The 25,003-nt window shown below is 34.3% G+C and overlaps 2 protein-coding genes across 2 annotated transcripts; both read right to left on the minus strand.

Annotated features, from left to right (window-relative positions):
* Positions 1–2,074: 2,074 nt before the first annotated feature.
* Positions 2,075–13,375, minus strand: LOC137407931 (GATA zinc finger domain-containing protein 4-like). Its single transcript, XM_068094317.1, has 5 exons — positions 13,196–13,375; positions 11,282–11,438; positions 5,086–5,250; positions 3,445–3,558; positions 2,075–2,432 (listed from the first exon to the last, which is right to left on the minus strand). Exons 1-5 carry the CDS (start codon positions 13,373–13,375, stop codon positions 2,227–2,229), a joined length of 822 nt encoding a protein of 273 aa, XP_067950418.1. The 3' UTR covers positions 2,075–2,226.
* An 8,324-nt stretch (positions 13,376–21,699) lies between these two features.
* On the minus strand, positions 21,700–24,095 carry LOC137407932 (general transcription factor II-I repeat domain-containing protein 2A-like). The gene is made up of 3 exons (XM_068094318.1): positions 24,075–24,095; positions 23,292–23,411; positions 21,700–23,130 (listed from the first exon to the last, which is right to left on the minus strand). Exons 1-3 carry the CDS (start codon positions 24,093–24,095, stop codon positions 21,700–21,702), a joined length of 1,572 nt encoding a protein of 523 aa, XP_067950419.1.
* Between the last annotated feature and the right edge of the window lie 908 nt (positions 24,096–25,003).

Raw genomic sequence — 25,003 nt, forward strand, 5'->3', positions numbered from 1 at the left:
ACTGCAACTAATTTCTAAAATTTTGATTAACTTTAGGAATAGGTGTTGTTTATTTGTTAAATTAATTGATGCCAAGTTTTCAAGGTCAACATATCATAACTTGAAGGGGCAGCACATTGTTGCCTGTATTAGCAGAATGACACAGGTGCTTGTACTGGGTATATATAAAGCCTTGATGCAGGGCACTGGCAGTATGGACTCAAATGAGGCACATTTCTTTGGCTACTCACAGTTGAACTTCTCTGACATGTTTCACAATTGATTGTTCATGGCAGACAACCTAACTAGGTGCTAGGGCTAGTTGCTAGAATAGGAAGTTGATAGTTGGCAGTAGCATTAAGGTGCGGCCCCACCTGCCAATTTTTTTGTTAGTTCTTATCGAAATCACGAAATGAACGAAAAACACAGAATTATTTGGCCGAAATTTACAGAATTTTCTGAGCTGTGCATGCTTAACAAAATCGTTGACGAAACGCCTTAGTTGGCTAAACAAATTATTAGCGAGCACGAGTCTAGCAGCTTTCGCAGTTTATATAGTTCAAGACACATATCGCTACAAGTAAGAAAATTACTATTGCAATTTGCCATAGTAAATATGATGCAATTGACTTGATTGCGCTAAAGGTCGCAACTATTTCTACAACGAAACTTTTGCTATTTAAAAAGAAATTGTTATTATTAAAAAGAATGATTTGTAGCCGTAGTGTATGAAGAATAAAAAACCAACAAAAGCGTAACCTAAGCAGTTGCATGGTATGTACATGTACTATGTTGAATTGCACTCATACTTTCATTGTGTGTTGTAATACGTGTCTTGGACTATGCCAATTGCAAAAGCTGTCAAAACCGCACTCGCTAATAATTTGTTTAGCCAATTAAAAGCATTTTGTTGACGATTTCGATGTGCATGCATAGCTCTGACCATTCTGTGAGTTTCGACCAAATAATCTTGTGTTTTTCGTTCATTTCGTGATTTTTCTCAGAACCAACAAAAAAATCGACACGTTTGGCCATACCTTTAGACCCTAGCACTAAGTATGGGTACCCATCTCTGACAGTAGGAGCTGCCACTGCCTATCGCTCATTCTTAATGATTAGACCTTCACAATTCAGTACTACAGAAAAACCAGAGTTTTGTCATGTCTGTCAAGAACACCAGAAAGTATGGGCGTTAAAGAACATCAGCGTAAAGCCGCCAGTTTAGGAAGAGTATGGTGCAAATCAGTAAAACAAATGAAATGTTATTCAGAGTATTTTTGTGGTATTGATGTGGACTCTGCATAAACCAGACCACAAATTCATTATTTGGCAGCTTTCCAAGCTACTAGTACTAGAGACTAGACGTAGTATTATTACTAGTACTACGCTAGTCTCTAGTACTACTACTAGAGACTAGACATACTACTAGTACTAGAGACTAGACATACTACTAGTACTAGTACTAGAGACTAGACGTAGTACTAGTACTAGGCATAAGATTGTCAACAATCCAACTCACAATGCATCAAAGTGCCCTCAGGAAGAACTTTCAACATATAGTATCCTATTTTATCCGATTTAACTCCAATCTTCAGTTGGCAATCTGATTGATAGATGCTAACAGTGATTTTTGACTTTTCTGGTTCTGTTATTACCCATATTATTCCATTTGAGATAATTTTAATTTTTCATTAGATTATGTAATCAATAAATACTACAGTAAAAATTTTAACTTTATTCCAGCAACAAAAGTAAAATATTCAGTTAGGTAATTTTATTATATTCCTTTACAGTAAAATGAAATTTCGATTACAAAAACTGTCTTCTTTTCTAAACCTTGAAGCAAAGTGTTTATTGCTTATAAAATTCCTCATGCAAAACCTATCACTTTGGTCATTCATGAGTGAGGTCTTGACCAATCATGGAAGGCTTACTAAGCAGTTAACCGATCATTAAAGACATAGTAAGCCTGTGACCAATCATTTGAGGCGTAGCTAATTCTTGACCAATCATGAGAAAAATGGTAAGGTCTTGACCAATAATTAAATGCATATTAGATTTGTGATGAGTGATTAGACGAGTAGTCAATGTTACAAACTGGTTCAACTCTTTATTCAAAACATTTATAGGCAGAAACGATGGCTATCAAGCACTCTTGACTCTTGAGCTCGTTGTCAGATAAAACAGTTTATTGTTCAGAAATATACAGCATCTCCATTTAATATCATATTGTCGGGTAGAGTCTTCTCATACATCGTTTTCTGTCAGTAGGTTTCCTTCTACGGTATCTCTATGTCTCTGTACATTCTCAATTAATCTCTGAATCTCTGTTGGTAGTTGACTTCGTCGTCCTTTTCCTTTATTTTTCCTTTCCCTTCCGCTGCAGTCTCCGACACAGTTGTCTATGTTGTTCTCATTTGTGTCATTTCCTCCTTGAAAATCTCTGCAGTTGCCTGGAAGACATTTTAGAACAACATACAACTCGAATTATACACATGCATTCTTAGAAACTGCAGAAAAGTGATGACCAAGTTGGCTTGGTGTGAAAGCTCATAACAAATGTGGGTGTGTATCTGCGCCCAAAATATTCTTGATAAAAGGAATGTTTTTATTACATTTTTGCTTGTTAGCAGCGGTTGCTTTTTTGTAGAATTTCTGTTTTTACTTGATGAGTTTTGTTTTTAATTTTTGGTTTTGCTGTTGTTAACTCTAGCAGTTAACAACAGTTACATATAGAGTTAACTATAGAGTTAACTCTATATTTATGAAAATGTAATAAAATATGATGTATGTTCCATGAATTCCTGATTAAATTTTAGTAAGATCTAGAAAATTCTAGAATTTCTGTTTTCTGTAAAACATGGATTATTATGCATAAGTTTAATACTGTATATTCTCATATATAAGCCCTTTTATACATAAGTAATACATGTACGTAAGCCCCCCCCCCCCCGTACATATGTTTTCCAGTATACACTTACCTATAGCCTCAGTCATGTACAGTATAAGTTGCTGTATATACTTGTTCATAAGCCAACCTTTACATATACGCTACCACATATACTGGGGTGTAAGCCTCCTTATACATATGTTTACCTAGTAAATTAATACTACTTAACATGAAAAGTAAACAACAAAAAAAGCTACTGAACCAATGAGAAATACTACATTTACGTTTACTTCGCTTTAAAAAATTTGAGTTTAATTTTAGATTTAACGGAATTTTTTATGTGTTCTACAGTCAGGTGACCTCATTTGAGATGCTTATAATTATTGGCTAGTCTCTTCCAATGAAATTTAGTAGAAATGTTTCTTTAACATGGTATAGCAATTGTAAAATCCTGTTCGAGTAGCACAGTGCCATTGTACTACAGCTAAAACGTTGTATAAATTGTTCAGGAGGTTGATGGAATTGTAGACCCTGTTTCATAAAAATCAATTCATAGAAAGAGTAAACTGACTGACCGACGCAGTTGCCAACGTTGTTGCCATGTGCCCCGCCATCTGTATTGTTGTTGCCTGCACCATTCCCTGCAACTGCTCCAACACAGTTACCTACACAGTTACCCGCATTGTTACCTGCGAATAATGTAAAGAACTACAATTGGGCTGTTAAAGTAACTCAGCTTGACAGTGATATCTGAAATAAAAATAAAAATTTAAATCTGCCTTGCCACACCTTGGTTTTGTCAAAGGCAATGGAAGACAACTCCTACAAATAAAACCAGCTGCACGGCATTTAGTATCGCTTGGTTATTTATCATTGGTTAAAGATAAACTTGCACAAAAGTTTAGCAGATTTTATCAGAAAATATCAGTATTTCTCTATCATTTGTGATTGTTTTTGATGTTTGAGGTGATCTGACTGCCAAGATGTTTCAAAATTAAAATTGACAAAAATTCATCACAATTAAAACACACAAAAAGTTCTACTAACTAGTTGTTTTTGTTGTGATAGTTAGTTATTGTGTTCAAGTTGCAGCGCTACGCCCCTCTTTTATATTGGATTTTTGCAACGACAGACGTCATGATTGCGCTTTTGCTTGATCTGTGCATTTTAATCTTGATTAAGTTTCATCGATTTTAATCTCGAACTTTAATCGAATCATATCACCTGAAACATAAAAAACATTTGCAGCTGATAAAAAATACTGATACTCTTTAATAGAATCTAGTAAAATTTTATGTAAATTAAATTTTCATAAAGCTTCTGGCAGTTACGCAGTTTGTATTTTTAACAAACTTTTAACAATTTTCAATCACTGTGAAAACACCTTTTATGAAAAACAAGCTTTAAAATTTGATTGGGGTTGAGAACCTGAAACAGTTAACAATTTGGTGAACAAGAGGTTTTCTATAAATTTTTAGAATGAAGACATAAAAATTAGCGCAAAAAGAGAAGTTGTTTGCTCGATAAAATGATCTGGTAATAATTTAACTTTCCCATTTGATCTCTTCAAGGCTCCAGTAGTTGCGTTAACAAGCTTACAATGTAATACTGTATATACATTGGCTCAAATACTTTTATTGCATTTCTCTAAATTATCGAATATGATAATAGTAATAATATTAATAATAATGGTAATAATAGTACACATTTGTAGCATTTATTCATCAATGCTCTTTATGTTTAAACTAAGTTTTTGCGAATTAAAATACAATAGAAATGTCGGGCTTTGGCTTTTGCATTGGTACATCTGGAGGTGTCTAGTTTTGCCACAGAAACTTGCTTATCAAGGCCTTAGCTTTTTTAGTGAGCCGATTCAGTGCTAATCATATTAAAATCGAGAAGAAATTCTGCCCTTACCATTGATCCCGTTGACATTGTTGTTGACTCTAAATTATCGAATATGATAATAGTAATAATATTAATAATAATGGTAATAATAGTACACATTTGTAGCATTTATTCATCAATGCTCTTTATGTTTAAACTAAGTTTTTGCGAATTAAAATACAATAGAAATGTCGGGCTTTGGCTTTTGCATTGGTACATCTGGAGGTGTCTAGTTTTGCCACAGAAACTTGCTTATCAAGGCCTTAGCTTTTTTAGTGAGCCGATTCAGTGCTAATCATATTAAAATCGAGAAGAAATTCTGCCCTTACCATTGATCCCGTTGACATTGTTGTTTCCGGAACCGTTGCCGAGCACAGTGTTACGGCAATTACCTTTGCAGTTGCCATTGTTGTTACCGTTGAATGATATACTGCCGTTAGTGTTTAAATTATTGTTACCATTTCCATTTCCGTTAACTGTCTGCTCACAGTCACCTACAAATACAAAATGTATATATATATATATATATATATATATAAACTATAAATTCCTAAGAATTATGGGCTAGTATTACTAAAATTAGAGTGCTCAACAAATATATTGGAGCAGCTATATACTAATAAATTATTTGAAAGCAATACTTATCTTTTTTTTCCTGCTACTGTCAGTTTCATGATATTCTCATTCGTCAGGCTGTGTTGGAATAAACAAGATGGTGACTAATCTCTTCTTGGCTATTTTTCCCTCCCTTTTGTTCTTATTGTTTAATTTCTTCTTCTTCTGATTGGCTGTTGGTTAGTAGCTACAAAATGAGAGAGAAGATAATTTCTGGAATGACGACAGGTTGAGACTAATTCAGATTTTTTATTATTAAGTGTTGCTAAGTCAGGTCTATTAATGATGTAGTATTTTTCTGTCAAACATAGGTTGCATCTTTTGCTGGAGTTGTTGTAGGATTTTGTCTGTTTTAGTACAGTCCAGTCTAGTTTGTAGTTAATGTCTTGGTCTTTCAGTTTCCAAATGTGTTTGCTTAGTTCAGTTGCGTTTCGCTTGGTGCTGTTTTTGATCTAGTATCTAGTATCAAAAACAGCACCAAGCGAAACGCAACTGAACTAAGCAAACACATTTGGAAACTGAAAGACCAAGACATTAACTACAAACTAGACTGGACTGTACTAAAACAGACAAAATCCTACAACAACTCCAGCAAAAGATGCAACCTATGTTTGACAGAAAAATACTACATCATTAATAGACCTGACTTAGCAACACTTAATAAAAAATCTGAATTAGTCTCAACCTGTCGTCATTCCAGAAATTATCTTCTCTCTCATTTTGTAGCTACTAACCAACAGCCAATCAGAAGAAGAAGAAATTAAACAATAAGAACAAAAGGGAGGGAAAAATAGCCAAGAAGAGATTAGTCACCATCTTGTTTATTCCAACACAGCCTGACGAATGAGAATATCATGAAACTGACAGTAGCTGGAAAAAAAGATAAGTATTGCTTTCAAATAATTTATTAGTATATATATATATATATATATATATATATTTATTTTCAATAATTTCATTTCAAACAGAAATATTTTCCAAATTGTGCGATACAAAAATCATAAAGCAGCAAAAGAGGGCAACAGTTATTCAATAAGACCAAACAAATAGTTTGACATATATCATGTAAAATACCTCTATCTGCATAGAGAACAGACATTAAGTAGAACATCCTTAAAGGAGGTAGCATAGATATTTTTAAGACAATTTTTAAATGTTGTATCCAATTTGTTCATATCGCATAAGTTGAAATGAGTTGAAAACCTTTACCAAGTACATGTACATAATTTGAGTTTTCAAGTCCCAAGCAACAGGGTATAGATATACTGGCAGTTGTGTTTACTCACGCGTTACCACTGCATTTCTTAAAATTTCCTTTATATTTTATGTATATAATTTAGACAATGTTATGTAAAGATGGTTTATGTGGCTCTACGGCCTTGTAGAAACTCAAGCTACATAAGTGAGCTATTAGCTATGAGTTTAAGAGAGCTAGAAGTGTAAGTCGAGGAAGGTAGTTTAGGACAGTGTGTGTTTGTTTATAAAAAGGGTAAGTTCTATATCGTGATGTTTGGCGTGACATTCTGTTTGTCTTTACTTTAAAGGTAAGATGTTCTTGTCAGCCGACAAAAGAAAACACTGAATTTAAAATTGTAAGTCATATTATTCACTATGATCGAGCTATGTTTGTCTTTTTTTCTAACGCCATCCTTAGAGCTTACAAAAAACAATTGCTTTCCATGGAACTTGAACATGCAAGTTTTGGCTTGTTGGTAATAATTTCCTGAATACAAATGATCTGATAACGTTAAATAAAATCCTATCTCTTTTTTAAACTTATTTATAGTTGTTGACAGCGAATATGCTGCCAGATTCTTATCTGTCATTTATTATTTCAGTATGATCTTTATTGCTATCATTGTTATAAGAGAGCATTCAATCTGTACCAGTTGGAGCTAGTCGGTATTAGATGATTATATTATTCGTATTTCATATCCATAATCTTAGATTATATTTTTTATTATAATCCAAGCCGTATCTATCTGTGCAAAGTGACATTTGAATGTTGGAAAAATGTTTGCATCAAACAGGATTTGAATTCACAGCCTTTTTCATGAAAGACTAAAGGTATGGCCACACGTAACGATTTTTTTGTCGATTCTGACCGAAATCACGAAATGAACGAAAAACACAAAGTTATTTGGCTGAATTTAACAGAATTTTTTGAGCTACGCATGCATACCGAAACCGTTGACAAAACGCTTTAAATTGGCTAAACAAATTATTAGCGAGCACGATTCTAGCAGCTTTTACAATTTACATGCTACAAGACACACTAACAACTGTAACAACCATTCACCCTCCATTTATTTTGAAATTTTATGAATATAATTATGCTCTGTGCTTTCTCGACACACCTGGCGATCGATCTATCACAGTACTAGACAGAGTTTAGTAGACACCACCAGGGTATTAATAATAATAGTATTAAAGAATTAGGGACTATTCCGGAAGGTGTAATGAATAAACTGCTCAGAACAATTATTGATTGTTTGCCACCTCCGACGGAAAAGGAAGCTATTTATAACGACACCTCTGAAGTTGACACTAAGTTCATCTTCTTTCCCTGGATTTTATGAATTTATATGTCTACAATCAATAATCAGTTTGATCAATAATCAATAATCTTGCGCATCACCACAGTTTGATTGGATAAAAGACCTTGTATTCTCCTATTATTGGTGTGAACCAAATATTTTATTGTTATAATGTCTGAGTAGAGTTGTTTGCTCTTGCCAGTGTCACAATAATTACAGCCAAATAAAAATTTTAGAGGTGGCAACCATTGCTTAGTGAGAGTTTAGTCTAAGTGTTTTAAGCTCCTATTAAATAGGGTATTTTTTGCAAAGTTCCTCTATCAGGTCTCGCTTGTGATTCTCAAATATACATTAAATTATAAACAAGAAGGAATAAACTAATAATACACATTAGATTATAAACATGCCAACATAAACTAATAATATACATTAGATTATAAACATGCCAACATAAACTAAAAATTTTGTGAAAACGAATCATTAATTTTACTATTTATTTTAGTTTTATTATATTTATATCTGGTAAAATTAAAATGATATGCAATTGAAGTTGTCTTATCCTTAATGCAAAGTATAACTTGTCAATAGAAGTTGTCTTACAGGTTGCTACTAAAATTGCCTCTATTAAAATGATCTGCTTACGCAAATGAGTAGTAAACCAAAAGTAAAGCCATTATAACATCCTAAACTTTTTATCATTGCCAAAAACCTATCATAATAATATAATTTAATACACACAACATTTTGTAATACATAGAACGTAATGTCTTATAACAGTGTATAGTGTGATAAAGTATATTTGAAAAATATAATGTTTCACAATATATTGTATTAAAATAGGATTTAATATACTAATATTATATGATGATGTAATTTAATATAATATCATATAGCGTTGATAGACAATAATTAAGTCATTGTAATGACTGTAAGCTGTGTAATTTGAACGAATTAAATAAGTTTACACGCACAAAGTTCTAGCATGTTTCTTGCTTTAAATTTATTTGGCATGTAAACATTTAATATAACGATAGTAATATGTGATACTGTAGCTAGTGGCTAGTTAGGAGGCTGGCTGAGTTACTGTGCTGTTAGTGAAGCTGAAGAAGCATTCAGAAAATAAATGACTCTGTGAGAAAGTCTCGAAACCGCAAAGGTTTTTGCTCTATGACAACATAGCAATGATGTATCATGATCTCCAGTAGGCAAATGTTGACCAGGAATGACCTCCTAATCTACGGGTACCAGGTTGTAGTGGCAAATTTGGAAATCTCGAAGTCAATAAGTTGTCTTCTCTTACTCTTTGCTTTATTTGTCTACTTTGATACATCTAGCAAATGCTAATTGTAATAATGAAAATTTGCTAATTTTGATCTTAAGCAATTGCTAATAGGAGCAATAACCAATAAGCTATTGCTAACTGGAGTTCAAAAAACTTTCTGATTGTAGTAATATACATATGCTAGTTGTAAAAAACACACTTATTAATCCCACGACCAAACATGAGCAAAGCGATTGTTTGGGAGATTTATGATAAATGCACATGTGCACACAACTCCTGAAAAATTATCCGTTAACGGCCGTGACCAAACCTTTGTACCGAAATCTCTTCAACAAATTTTATCATTTTTGTGTAAAGTTGTTCAAGTATAATAATGATACAAAACACATATAAACCTATTTAAATATGTTACCAAGTGTTTGAAAGGTTACCGCAATATCCTAAAACTAACCCATCTGATCGGATGATACATAAATAGACAGATTATTTTGGCCTAAAATCAAAATAGAAACTTGAGAAACCTTTTTTAATCAAAATTAAGACCGGCCAACGAAACGCCAATACGACCATGCGACACATAGTATAACCATTAAGTCGTCCAAATTTCACGAGAAAAGCGTGCACCTTTCACCAATCTATGGCATTGTTCAATTGCCAAAGGTTTCTGTAATTAACTTAGAAGTACTGAAAAGTGATCGTTTCTTTTTTTGCCAATTTTATTATTTGAATTAATTATTTCATTTTATAAAAAAATTATTATAATATTTAATTATGAGAATAATCATTAGAATTTACAACATCGAAGTATATAATGATTGCATTGTCTAATTGCCGAAGGTTTCTTTAATTAATGTAGACCGTTTGAGGCGTAGACTGATTTACAGGTACGAAAATGTGGTACCCAGTTTATCAGCCTATGATTTTGTCCAATTACCAAAGGTTTCATTAAATTATCTAAAACATTAGCCAGATTTCTTTACATCTTATCTACAAGCTAGGGCCGAACTACAATGCCTCTTGGTGACAATATTTTTTATTTTACTCCAATTTGCAAAAAACTCCCAGACGTGTTAATGCTAATGCTTGCTTTCTGTTGCATATCGCTGTCAAAACCATTCTACATTCAACACTTGCCAACTTTCAACTTTCCAACAGAACTTTCAAACTGTGTATATTACATGGCAGCTTGCCATTTTATTTTTAATATTGCATTTCAGAGATATAATAAACATACTTCATTATTGCTGTTGTTAGTTAAATTATGTACAGTAGGTTAGGCCTACAGGTGGAATTAATATTTATTTTATTGTTGTAAAACATAGGTTTGAGATAGTAGTAGATTATGTCTGATTTTTATACAACCTTTTGTTTTGCATAATTGACCTTTTGAATTTCATTTCAAAACAACTTGACAACTACCATGGACATACAACCTATCAGAACATCACGTCGTCGCAGTGGCCGTCCACATTTCTCCCAATTATTACAGAGGAAGAGAAATAGAAGGTCCTCACAGCAACCATCAACATTAATTGCTAATGTTCAACAACATGCTACTCAAAATAATAACAACTCATCTGATTCCGAGAATTCTTTAGTAGATGCTGTAGCTGAAGCCTACAACATCTACTAAAAATTCTACTTTTGTAAAATTCTGATCTTTCGTAACTACTTTTTCAACAACCAGCAGTACCCTTTCTTTTCCATTATCACTTTGGTCGTGGGCTGTGTGACAGGAAAATTTCTAGTAGTAGTAATGACCAAATGTTACTTTTAGTAACAAACAATTGATAATTGTAGTAATAAGCGGAGGCTAATTGTAACACAAAACAGTTGATTTCCAATACGAAACATTTGCTAATTTCATGTAATGTAGCAACTATACAAAACCTTACAAAACTGCTCATCTACGTAGAGCTTGTCCATAGCCAAAAGTAATATTACATAAGAGCTTGTCCAAAGACAATAGTAGTATTACATAAGAGCTTGTCCATAGACAGTAGTAGTATTACATAAGAACTTGTCCATAGACAGTAGTAGTATTACATAAGAACTTGTCTATAGACAATAGTAATATTACATCAGGCTCACCTCCGACACAGTTTCCATTGTTGTTCCCATTTCCTCCAGTTTCATTATTAAAGCCAAGATTAAAATTCCCATTGAGATTTCCATTTGTATTGTTTATACAATTTCCACTAATGCAATTCCCATTGTTGTTGCCATTTCCGATCGGAATTCGGCCATTCTGTAAACAACGCAATAGCTGACTAATCACAAGGCAAACACAATAACTGACCAGTACAAGGCCAAAATAATAGTTGACCAATCACAAAGCCAATACAATAACTGACCAATCACAAAGCTAAGTAGGTGTAAAAACAATTACGTAGTAGTTTTACCAACTTCCTGCTTACAGTCAATACTTTGGTATCTACAGTTACGATATCTAACTTTAGATAAAAAACTTAAAATGAATGTGAAATAATGTCAATAAATAATGCCAACTATTGACATAAAGTGTAAACAATTTGTACTTTGGGGTTTTCATCGCTCACAGCAAAAAAGGGATTTCCAGATTTTAATTACCGGTACTCAAGAAAACAAATAATTAGTTCAAGTAAGTGTTTAGTTCTCAAAATAAGCTAAAAACTAAGATACAAAATAAAGATTTGTCTGAAATGAACATACAGATTAAAGACAAAATTAATTTGAATTAATATGAACTTAGTAACAACTTACAGCTTCACTAGCTAGTTCAAGCATAACGGATGCTGTAAAAAACAAGTTGTACAACTGTTGTACAAAACCAAGTTGTACAAAAACAAGCAGTTGTACAATTTATAGTTAAACCGAAGGGTAATAGAAATGAAGGTTTCTACAATGAAGCACTAAACACGCTAGAAGACATTATGGTTAGTTCGAATAACTTTGGTTGCGTATTGGAACCTTCTGTCAGTTCACTAACAAGCAAGTTTTTCATTACACTGTAGAAAAACAAAAACAAACCAGCACTCAGAATCAATATTAATGAATTCCAGTTTGTCATTGTGTGGGTGTGTGAATGTGTGGGTACGGGTGGGTGTGTGTGGGTGTATGTGGGTGGGTGCATGCATCGGTGTGCATGTGGGTGTGTACACGCGTGCGTGCATATGTGTGTATGTTAGTCCGCATAATATGCTTCGTGTTTCACATTTTTAGACTGACCTGCTACAAAACTTTGATGCATAAGCTTCGTACCTACCCCTAGGTCAATACAAATATTAGATTTCAGAACTCCCTCTGGTTCTAGAAAACGTGCTTCTTTAATACCCACTTGTAGGCTCTCTGATAAAAAAAGAAATAGAACTCAGGCATAGCCGAGCTTACTGCGAATAAAACATAAAACGCATTCATAGGTTTTGCAATATGATTTAGTCAAGGCAAGCTATAGTCACATCAAACAGTTTTCTGTTACCAGTCTAAGTACACGGCAAGTATTGACTTGAATGGTTGATAGGTGACAGACAGGGTAGTGAGCATCAACCATAATTTAACAAAAAACTACAGAGGCCTGTCATTACTCAAAAGCAAACTATAGAGACCTGTCATAACTCAGCAACAACCTATAGAGGCCTGTCATCAACTCATAACTCAGCAACAACCTACGTAAGCCAGTCATTAATCAAAAGATGAACTGCAGTGCCAGTCATAACTCAAAACTAACAGGTAGATAGAGTCAGCTTCTATCTCGATGCCGGAGATCAACACAAATACTTTCTTTTTATAGGTCTCTGTAAGTGGCACAGAGACTACAATTATCAAAATAGAAAGCCATAATTCAAGAAATGTGTTTTAACATAGCCAAGTGCCTTTTAATGTTTTTGTGCGATTTGAGCTATTGGCTGTTTCAGGTCACAACTCAAATAAAACATTTTTGAATACTGATGCTGATAGAACTTTCTCAGCAAGTGCCAGTGAGCAGACGAGGATGAAAAGAGACAAAAGGCTAATAATAATGCTCACCCATCTGAATTCTTCTTGTCCATTCTGGTAGTTGTCATGTTCTGAGTTATTCCTCCATCGGTGTGAGTCTCTTCCTTGAGGATGTCGTGAGTTGGTTTCATGTGGTGGGCGGGCAAGAGTTAGGACTGTCAGAGACAGCAGAGATATAAGCAACAATGATAATGTTAGGCGAGCTTCCATTATGAAATGCAGTATGCAAATGGTGAAGGTAGGAAACTGCGGGAAATATATACGGTAAGTGACACGTGGATAAGCAAATTTTGATTGATTTTCTCAGGCTTGCAAGTATTTGCCTGCAATTTTATGATACGGAAATGGATAATCCTGAGAAAAGCAGGGCGTGGAAGAGAAACACTTTGTTAATGGTATGTCCAACAGTCTTACCATCATCTAACAGGAATCTTATTCCAGTGCATGACTAATGCCTCAAGCATGCACTTTTGCCCTGTACTCCAAACCACGGGTTAGTGTACGGAGCTTGTACTCACAGGTTAGTGTACAGAGCCTGTACTTCTAGCTACGGGCTAGTGTGCAGACTGATGAAAAAAAAATTACAATGCTTTAAAAAGTTGTTTTAAATGATTACATGATACGCAAATTTAAATTGCAGCTTTAAATGAAACGCAAATCATATATTAATTAATCTGTTAGCAGCAGTAGTGGCCTGGTGGTTTAGAGCCCCTGATCTGCAAAAAATTTCCAAAAAAGCTAACTGGAGGTGACTGAAATAAAATGTAACCTTAAATTGCTCTCTACAGCAGGGCATGTCTCCAGTCATTGAGGTTCTCTTGTCATTGGACTCAGACATGTCCAGTTAAGCTTACAGAACCATTGTTTGTGTAACAACACTCATAAAACATTTTTGAAAACACACACAGCCTCTGATTGCAGTATGCTAAATCGACAAAGCTTATTGTAAGCCAATAGTTCGAGAAAATGCTCACACATACACACGCACTCACGCACACACAGTCTTGTAAATGCATGCAATTTGGGACGCGATATTTTTACCATCATTTTGAGGACAATTTTCATCTGTCATTAAGAGCTTTAAAAAATAATATATTGAAACATTTGTTGTTGGGTTTACAAATGCACTGATTTTGGGAGCTGTCACTTTATCCGTTTTTCAGTTATAGCTCATGAGAATTTAACACTAACTTTGGGGACTTCACCTGACACACATGTATGAATTTTTTACCTAATAAACGAGGACTTGTGTGTGGAGAAGATAACTCTGGCTTATTTTTGTTTTTTTCAATCATTTTGGAGTTGTCGGTATGTGATACTTTTCCCACACTTTTGTAAATGTGCTTGTAAAAGTTATCCATGACTTCATTTTTCCTCAAATATCAACCTAGAAGTTTAATAGTTCTTTATTAAACCTCTGTAGAGTACTAATTTTACACATGTATGATGCGCAAAGGTTTAATCGACCTTAGACTTTCATGTTTGGTAATAAATTCAGTGTAACCAATTGCTTCACAGAATTTACAGTGATCCGTTCAAGTTAAGGTTTTGAATTGCAAACAGCCAGGCCAGAGTTGCAAGCTGATGTCTTATCTAGATTTACGGCTTTTCAACATTTAATGCGATTATCTTCAAGGTAAACATTTTAACATAGTTTTCACAGAACTCTTAAGCCCTGAATAGGCAACAAATTTAATTACTATAATCAATTAAGTATTTTGCTATATCTCATTTTATCACTACCAAGGGCAGCCATCAGAAAATTTACATTGCGTAGTCATGTGTTAACTTTTATAAACAAAAGTAAAAAGAACCAGATCAGCAATTGTGAGTAATTTTTTTTAAATCAGGAAGCCAAATAAATTTGAATATAGTTAACTTTAGTTTTACTTTTCTGTTTGGTTGCACACAATGATTACCACTTTTGATTTAATTTTTTGCGCAATTCCTTTGTTTGTAAGCCATGCATGAAAAGCTAAGCATAGGCAAAAACATATTATAATCAAGCTTTGGAAATGAAACATTGGTATCTCCAATATGCCTAATGTATGTCCGAAAAACATTTACCTTATAAAAAAAGATCATTATTTTTAATAAAACGTGCTACCCGTACCACAAAATTTGCCATCTATTACATTTTCTTAAAAATATACTGAGTTGCCCATTTTTGCAACAACCATACATTCAGTTGTAATCTATTCAAATAACAAGATTGACTCAATTTTTTTAGTGCAGATAGGACCAAAAGTATGCAAAATATTTTAATCACTAGTTTGGGAATGAATATTGTTATCACCGTGCACACTGATTAGAGCTATCTTGGTACCATTGGAATAAGCTTTGTTCAATTTGTCATTGTTTTTTGGAGTAAATTGACCAGTTATCGGAACTGAAAACTGCAAAAAACAGTCTCAAATATGTTGTCATACAGTTTTCCTAATGCATGATATAAACATAAAAGAAAAGTGTGTTTGAATTAGTATGCAAGTATATTCATTATTTACGTACAATTGACCAATTACTACAAGTGCGCACACAATCATAAATTCTCTCAATGCTAGTCTAATAAGGAGTCTGCACTTGTCACCATCAACCATTTATAGGCCAATATGAACGCAAAGGAGTGTTTGGTGTTTTAATCAGCAGGTTTGTAATCATTAGTTTAACCAATTATTAGAAATATTATTGTGAAAAGATATTCCCATATTGGTTGTAAAAATATTATCACGGATGTGTATGATATTTTAACCATTGAGTTGGGGACATTGACTGATTATTTTATTTGAGATCACAGTCATGATCATTCTTAATACAATTGCTGCAAGATGGTCCAAATTTAATGCCAAAATATCAGCCCCGATGAATATGCTTCTTAAGCAGTTTCCTGAGCACATTGACCAATTATAACAAAAGAACACAGTCAGTCATAGACAATGTCAACACCATTACAACAATATGTCCTCAATTTGATGGTAAAATTATTCGCACAGGTGTGTAGCCTATGATATTTTAACCATTAATTTGGGGACATAGAACAATTATTATATGTGAACTCACAGTCATGAACAATCTAAAAACCGTTGCTGTAAGATGGCTGTTATTTGACAGCCAAATATCTCAGACATGTTTATGTTATTTTAAACATTTGTATGGTCGCATTAACCAATTATTATAAAAGAATGTGCAGTTTTAAGCCATGTCAAAGCCATCATGCCAAGATGTCTCAATTTGATAGCAGAACTATTATCACATGTGCATATGACATTACAAATTCTTTTAAGTTTACTTACGGTCACTAGTCATCTCAAAGCATTTGAGTTGTGATAAAATCTCTCTAATTTGATGGCACAAATATCAAAGCAAGTTTCTGTTATATTTGAAGCATTAGCTTAAAAAATTGATCTATTATTGTAAGTGTACACTTATTTGTCAACCATCTTAAAGCGAATGTGTGAGAAGGTTTCACCAATTTGATGGCAAAACTATTACATATTGCAACTGAGAATGATATTGCTTCCATTAGTTTGAAACATTGACCAATTATTACCAATTTTCACACAGTGATCAAGCATCTCATAGCTATTGGTACAAGATGTCCCCAAATAGATGCTCAAAATACCATCACCAGTCTTTATAATTATGTAACTATTCTGGGAAGTTGGCCAATTGATGCGACTCTGCTCAAAGTCATACAGCAGCTCAAAGTATCTGTAATAAAATGTCACCAATGCTTGCTCCTTTATCTCCACAAAGTGTGTATCACGTTTTAAACTATTAGCTTGGAGATATTGAGCAATTATTACAAAAGCAGTTTGAGTGATATAGCATCTCAACGTCGTTGTGATATGTTGTTGCTAATATGAGGGATCAAATATAACCACTAGTTCGCATGATTTTTTAATCATTGGTTTGAAATAATTGACCAATTTTACTGGTGCATACATAGTATTAATTCATATCAAGGAGGCTATAAAAAAGTTTCCTTCAATTTGTTGTTACATTGGATGACAAAGAATAAAATATCTCTAATTTGGAAACACAAATACCCCAAAAAATGCTTATTATATTAGCACCGTTAGTTTGGAATGTTATACAATGATTATAGGAGCACAATTAGTCACCACCAATCTGAAAACATTTGTAATAAGATGTTTCCAAATTGATGGTAAAAACATCAGTGCATGAACATTTGTTTTATGGCCATTGGTTGGAAAACATAAAGCAAATATCATAACTGTACATACAGTCATAAAATTTCTCAATGCCATTTAAGTAACTACGAATATTATCAAAACCATTCATCAAAATACAACCATTACTTTTAGAATATTGATGAATTAATTAATTAAGCATACTTTCATCCATAAACCATTTGTCGAACATTGAGGAATCAGAGCTGTGTTTGTTATTTCAACGATTTATTTTGCAACCATTAGTTTAACCAAATAATAGAAATAGCATTGTGAAAACATATCCTCATTTTGGTTTCGGAATTATTATCATGGGTGTGTATGACATTTAACCCATTAGTTTGGAATTTTTACCAATTCTTGTACTTATACTACTAGGTGTGTTAATATATATTTATTTTCTAGCAAATATTAGCTCGATAGAAATTATTGAGCCTCTACTTGGCACACATACACATGACAACAACACTAATACAATACAAATATAATATAATTTGTGTACAGCTAAAAGACAATATTGAAACTAAAGGTGATTTGCTGTCCGCTAAGTGGGTATTTGCCAGATTATCTGCAGGATCTGTGAGACAGAATACAACCTACGACTTTAAACACATTCCACTTGCTATGCCTGTTTGGCTTTTAACTCATCTTGAAGTTTTTAAAAATAGAGCAAAATAGACAGTAACTATTAAATTCTTTAAATATTTAATTAAATTTTAAGTATAACGTGTCAACGTGAAACCTTCGACAATATTTTACTACATCAGTATAGTTTTTGATAATAGTATTCTTTGTGAGCAATATCAAATAATATGAAATATTTTGAAAAGGTGATTTGTCTTGATCTTTACCTGTTGCTCCCTTTATTTTTTTGATTAAAGACATATGGCATAACTCTTTGGCAACTTGGGCAGTAATTGCAGTAACTGGGCAGTAAAATGCATTGTGAAAGCTGTTTAGATAGGCAAATATGTATGCATTTCCTTAAGAAAATGGGCATAGTGGAAATCATGTGATTTAAAATGAAAGTGAGCATGACTATCATTAATGCAAAACAATTACATGTATAATATTTGCTGTTTGAGGCTAACCGGGTGATGTTGCAAATAAAGTGTAAAATCTTGTGCCTAGGTAGATTCTTCACAAATTATTTGCAGTGTCTGTGAGATTTGCAAGCTACCATTTTATTAACAACATGTCTCACTCACTGAAACTGTTTGGTTTTTAGCTCACCATAAAGCCTCGTGCCTAATAGAATATTGTAGAATAGAGTAAACGAAAAATAATAAACTCATTGAATATTTGTAAAGTGTATAGGCTATTGAGCACAAATTTTATGAGAGTTTAGGATCTTATTTGTCTTTGGTTTAGTGTAAAAGCAGAAAATGTTATAATCTTTTTATTGTGCATGAGCAGTACTGAATTTTACTGATTGCAGTATAGAATAAGTTTCTTTGTTCTCTAAGTTTAATTGGTGCTTCTTCAATATTACATAATCATAAGCAGAACACGACACGCTCAATGTATGACAGGCAAAGTGTCAACAGTGATAAACACTTTGGTTCAGAAAAATCTTAAACAGCACCGAAAGTTTACCAATGCTGTGAGACTTTTTCAAAGCAATTATTAATAAAAAAGAGTGGCTATGAGCTACACAAAGTAAAGTGAGATGAGTTTTCCAATCATTAAAACTATAGGTAAATCTTTCACCAGAAGTAGTTAACGGCCAGCTATAAAATAATTCTAAAAAAAATGTTTAGTTTAAATTAGCGATCACAATAGAACAATAAGTAAGTTATTGCACTATTGCTATTAATATCTAAAATTATTTTGTTACAATGCAATTTCTAAATATACTTATGTAGTTTAAAAAAAAAATTAAAAATAGACAAAGCAGGAATTTTGGCTCGTGACCTTCCTTAATTAAAAGAGCAAAAGTAATAATTTTGTCAGCAGTAATAAAAAACAGTTGACAAGGATCTGCTGGCAATTTTGCGAGTGTACTTTTGCGAATTTTCAACAAGGGATCTGCCAGCTAGTAATTATTGGTGCTCAACAGAAGTTTTTGTTTAGTTTTGTGTCTAAATTATCAGAAAGTTTTCTGCAAATTGGTATCATTCCTTTAGACTTTTTATTATTGTGAATTTTATAAACAATTATCCGCCTCTCCTGCTTCATATAAAATTAGCGTTGTAATTAAAATCACTAAATATTTTTAAATTTTACTATGTTATGGAGTGCATATCTTAAGAGAAAAAAATTCTTCTTTGTATGAGAGACTGTATAAAAGTCGCAAACCATATAATCTTATTATTGCCTGCAAGTAAACGCATTGCACAATTTCCTTTGTTCTATTAATTGATCTTGTGGCTGTTTGATGTTGCATCATGATTAGCTGGACCCTCACTGCTTAATTTTTAGCAGAAAATAAGTGGAAAGTAACAATATCTACTTGGTTTAGGAGATTCTCTAACAACACTGAAAGTATACCAAAACGACGGATTTTAAAAAAGTTATTAGAAAAACAACGGCACCGTAAACCGAGGTTACTTTGAACGCTTTTTGAAGTTTTGTTGGATTTATGTAATACAGTAGAATTACATCATGTCACAACATAAACATTGAATTCAAATATCTTATTTTGATCTATGGATGTTCTGCAAAATAATTAGAGAAAAAAATATATTGGTGCTCAATTTTGAAAAGCTTTTTGAGAAACTCTTTGGCAGCCATATTGAAGCCATATAATGATTATGCTTTGGACCAGACCAAAATTGATCAAGAATCCCAATTTAGAGCCTACATGGGGGTACTTTGAACGCCGTTCAAAGTACCTCCATGTATGTATTTGAAGCCCAGAAATACTAGTATTTTATTTGTTGATAGCTGGACATTGTATAAACTTATTAAAATCTACCCTAGATTAATGTCAAGAACTTATTTGGTCATTTGCTTCTCATTTACAGTGTTCTGAAGCAATCATTACCATGGTGTAAACTTACAAGAGCGCGCCAGATGCTCGGAAATACATACAGTTTGATGCCGAAATTCTCAAGAAAGCTTTAGATTCCATGAAAAGTGGATCAATGTCTTTAAGAGCTGCAAGCAAGCATTATGGGATATCACTGGGGACTTTGTCTTATAAATCACGCCAAAAGCACCCAAAATCTCCAGGGGCTCAACTTATTTTTACCATCCAGGAGGGGCAAACATCCACCAATCATATCATTAAAGTGTCTGAATGAGGTTTCCCATTTGATATGATGGACATCAGGGTACTTGTGTGTACATATCTCATTGTTATTGGAAGGGCCGTCAAATGTTTCCAGGGCAACCTTCCGTCAACTGACCGGGTAAAGTCATTCATCACAAGGCACAAAGACAAACTTTGCACAAGAACATGCCAAAACATCAAACGTTCCAGAGCTAGAATGAGTGCAGAAGAAGTCAGGCAATATTTTAACAACTTGGAGAGTACTCTCAGGGAAGCTGGATTCTCTCCCCCTTCCAACATCTTCAATTATGACGCAACCAATTTGAGCGATAATCGAGGGGTAAAAAAATGTGTCTTTAAGAGAGGTGTGAAACATGCAGAGAGAGTGAAAGACAGCCCCAAAACCAGCATTTCTCTTATGTACTGTGGAGATGCTAATGGGAACCTCCTACCACCCTACGTAGTCTACAAGGCCAAAGAGTTGTGGACAACTTATTATTTAGGACCCTCGCAACAACTAGACAAAGATGAAGAAACAGAGATGCTAGATATTGATGGTGATGCTGAAGATAACACTGATGAGCCGGAGATAACTGAGACGGCGATAAGTTTTGAGGACCTGGGAGTTAACAGGACCGAGGTTAAAAAAGGAGTGTTTGCTATATTGAAATATGAAGAGGAGTTTTATCCTGGCAAAGTACTGGAGGTAGATGAAGATAAGGCCACCATCGGCAGCATGATAAAATGCAAAATGGCAGGATGGCGATGGCCTAATACTGCAGACATATTACACTACGATTTGTCAGAGATAGTGAGTGCCAACATTGGCTACATTGTGTTAAACCAGGGGTGCTCAACCTTTTCATAGTGAGGGCCAATATGAAAAATTATCTGTATGCAGAGGGCCGAGATTACATCTACATAAGTTAGGTCAAAGTTGCTATACTCCTTGTTTGCACACAGAGTTCCGTGAACTGATTAATTAAGATTTACAGTGCTATTTACAGTAAACTTTATTTAGGTTAGTAAAATAAATTGAACAACTAAAGTAAATGAGATATACATGTACAAGTACATAAATTGAACATTTCATGGACAGTTACAAACACTAAAACATGTAATTAGATATTTCAGTGTGATACTTGGCATTGCTTTTCTCTGACTATTCTATCAATGTCAGGCTGGGTAGCTGAGGAAGCCAGTCTTAGTTTCTGGGTCAAGTGTTCATCAGTGATAGTTGTCCTGTATTTATTTTTGGTATGCTTCATACGGCTGAAGAACTGCTCGCATAGATAAGTCGAGCCAAACAAACTGCCCATGAGTAAAGCATGTTTGTATAGGCCTGGAAATCTTTGTTTTGGAAGAAAATCACGGTAAAATTCTACAAGTTCATGGCTGTTGTGATGCTGGCTCAGCCTTTTATCAGCTTGAATATCAATCAGTTCCATTTGTAGAGGAGCAGGTGCTTCTTTTGCGTCGACTGAGAATGGGTCTTCAAAGATGTTGATATGCATGCAAGTGCCATCAAATTGAGCAAACCTTCTGCCAAATTCAGCAGCAAGGCCAGTCAGGAGCTTTGCATATGGCTCTGCACTGACATGATTTTCAACACTCTGTTGTCGCTCCAGCAGGCTCTTAAAATGTGTGCAGTTTCCATTTTGAAGTTGACCGACCCACAGATTTAATTTACACCGGAAAGCTGTTATATGGCTCCACAGAGATGATACATGCTGCTGCTTTCCCTGTAGTTTGCGTTTAAGATCCGCCATATGCTCAGTAATGTCTGCCAGGAAAGCAAGATCATTTATCCATGCCACATTTCTGAATTCTTCATGGTTACGTCCTTTGCCTCTCATGAACGTATCGATGGGATCTAAAAGACTGAGAAACCGACGAAGTGTTTTTGCACTACTGAGCCATCTCACTTTACAATAATATGTCACGTCTTGAAATTCTGCTTCAATCTCCTTCAGCATCTCTTTGAACTGGCGGTGGCTCAAAGCTCGAGCTCTTATGTAGTTTACTGTGGATACAACCAATTCCATGACATGTCCCATCTTAAGGTGCTGTGCTCCTAAATTTTCCTGGTGAATGATGCAGTGGTACACGATAGGAGGGACATTCCACACTCTGGACTTCATCAGCAAGCCAATTAAGCCTGTGTGTTCTCCAGTCATTGCCGGCGCACCATCAGTGCATATCCCTGATAACTTTTCAAGTGGTAGATTGAAATCTTCAAGTTCTTTGAGCAGGTTGTCGAATGTGTCTTGACCAGTTGTGGTACCGTGAAGGCTGCTCATTGTGAGAAAATCCTCTGTGATGCTGAACTGATCATCAATACCTCTGACCATGATGGCAAGTTGTGCTATGTCTGAATTATCTGTACTCTCATCAAGCGCAATGCTAAAGTAGATAAAATTGCTTTCAACCTCTTTGAGTTTGCGCTCAATGTCCTTACTCAATGTTTCAATCCTTCTAATTTCTGTGTGTCTTGATAAAGAGATGCTCTCCAGTGCTTCTTTCTTGCCGGGGCAAAACTCTTCCACAAATTCTGTCAGTACCTACAATACAATAGTCAATATCAATACTTTCATGTGCTGTTGAATATGCTGATAAAATTTAAATAAAACATAAAATGCATGCAAATATAATACACATATAAATGGTACCCAAACAAGAACCGGTAATATTCAGCATATTGATGAAATAGAGATAAACTTACCTCTTTTGCAAGCTCTCCATGTTGAAATGGCAGCTGCCTCTGGCCAATTTTGTTAGCTATCACCAAACTACACTTTGTAGCCTTTTCACTGATTTCAGTGTAGCGGGTGAACAAGCGCTGCTGTGATGCGAGATTTTTGACAGTGTTTCATACTTCTCTGCTCTCTCTCGGCCACTGCGCTGGTCATACTGTTGTGCATGGCGAGTAGTATAATGCCGTCGAATATTATATTCTTTGAGAACTGCTATAATTTGGTTGCAAATTACGCAGACAGCCTGATTTACAGAGTGGTGTTTCACAAAATAGCTTAATTTCCAATCATTATTAAATTCTCTGCCCTCTTTGTCTATCTTCCTTTTACTTGCCATGCTTGTGTTTAAATGAATGAACCGATTTATAAACCAACAGTTAGCGGGTCAGTTAGGGAATTTCCCTAAAAACTGGGGATTTTACCCACATGTGCAGTAATATCAGACAGGAAGAAAAAAGTGATGCAAGGGAAGGGGATTTCCAAGAGTCATAGCATAGCTGTTAACATGGTCAGAAAGTGTGGTTACAATTGGCCTACATTTCTGCTAAGTTAGGGCCTGAACTTGGGCAGAAAATTCAGTATAAAAATTTTAAATTGGTAAAGTCTCTGGGGGGCCGCATAAAATCAGGCTGAGGGCCGCATCCGGCCCCAGGGCCGCCTGTTGAGCACTCCTGTGTTAAAAGATCGGGGGTCATATCTTTCCCGGATATAGAAAACCGATGGGGCCCATAACCGGCCATAAACCTACTCACCATTGATTGAATGAATTGCATTACACATTGTGATTGTTTCCAGGTAATAATAATAATAATGAAATAAAATGTTTTAATAACTTTTCACTCTAGTGTTTTGCATTAAATTCAACAGTTTTTAGACCTATTCAAACCAGCCCCGCACCAGGAACTACTTTGAACACATGATTTATCTCACCTTAACAAGCAAAGATTGTTGAATGTTGCTGATCAACTTAATGGTTTCTACCAACCACAGCCCTAATACTGGGCACAAATGATTGTGTGGGGCTTGCAGTACTTGCATGGTGGCTGCGGTTGAAGTGCAAACTTGTTCAAAGTAGCCCCGGTTTACGGCACTAGCAAATAACCTTGCAATAAATAATCAATCACTATTAGAGTTCTTACTGTGCCGGCCGGTTCATCAGCCGAACTATCTTATGTGATGCAATAGAAAAAAACTTTGTGAGTGTGATAGTCAAACAATCAACTTTGAGAACCATGCATTTTGGGTTTACAAAATTTTTCCAATTGCAATTTAAATTAAAAACTAAAGCAAATCAGTAAATACATGACTTCAAACCTTCCATGGTTAGGGGTGATATAATTCTATTGTCTATCATAATTTTCTTCTGGTATAGTTGCTCATGGTTGAATTATATATAAATTGTCAAAATACTAAATTTCTCCTTAAAAGTTGAAAAAAAATTCATAAGAAAGATCCTTCATATTTGTTTTAAAATATAACTGTTCAACCTTTTGTAAATTCGATAGTCTGGTTAAAGAATTATTTTGTGTTCCATATTGCGTATTGTTTTTCACAATGTTTTCAAATGAAATATTTGACAATATTGCCCTATGTCAGTATAGCGTATGATAATAGTAGTCTATGGGAGCAACACCAATTTAGATGAAATATTTTAAAAATATGATTTTTCTTGATCGTTAGC

Source organism: Watersipora subatra, chromosome 11 (assembly GCF_963576615.1).
Source record: "Watersipora subatra chromosome 11, tzWatSuba1.1, whole genome shotgun sequence".
Classification (NCBI taxonomy): domain Eukaryota; kingdom Metazoa; phylum Bryozoa; class Gymnolaemata; order Cheilostomatida; family Watersiporidae; genus Watersipora; species Watersipora subatra.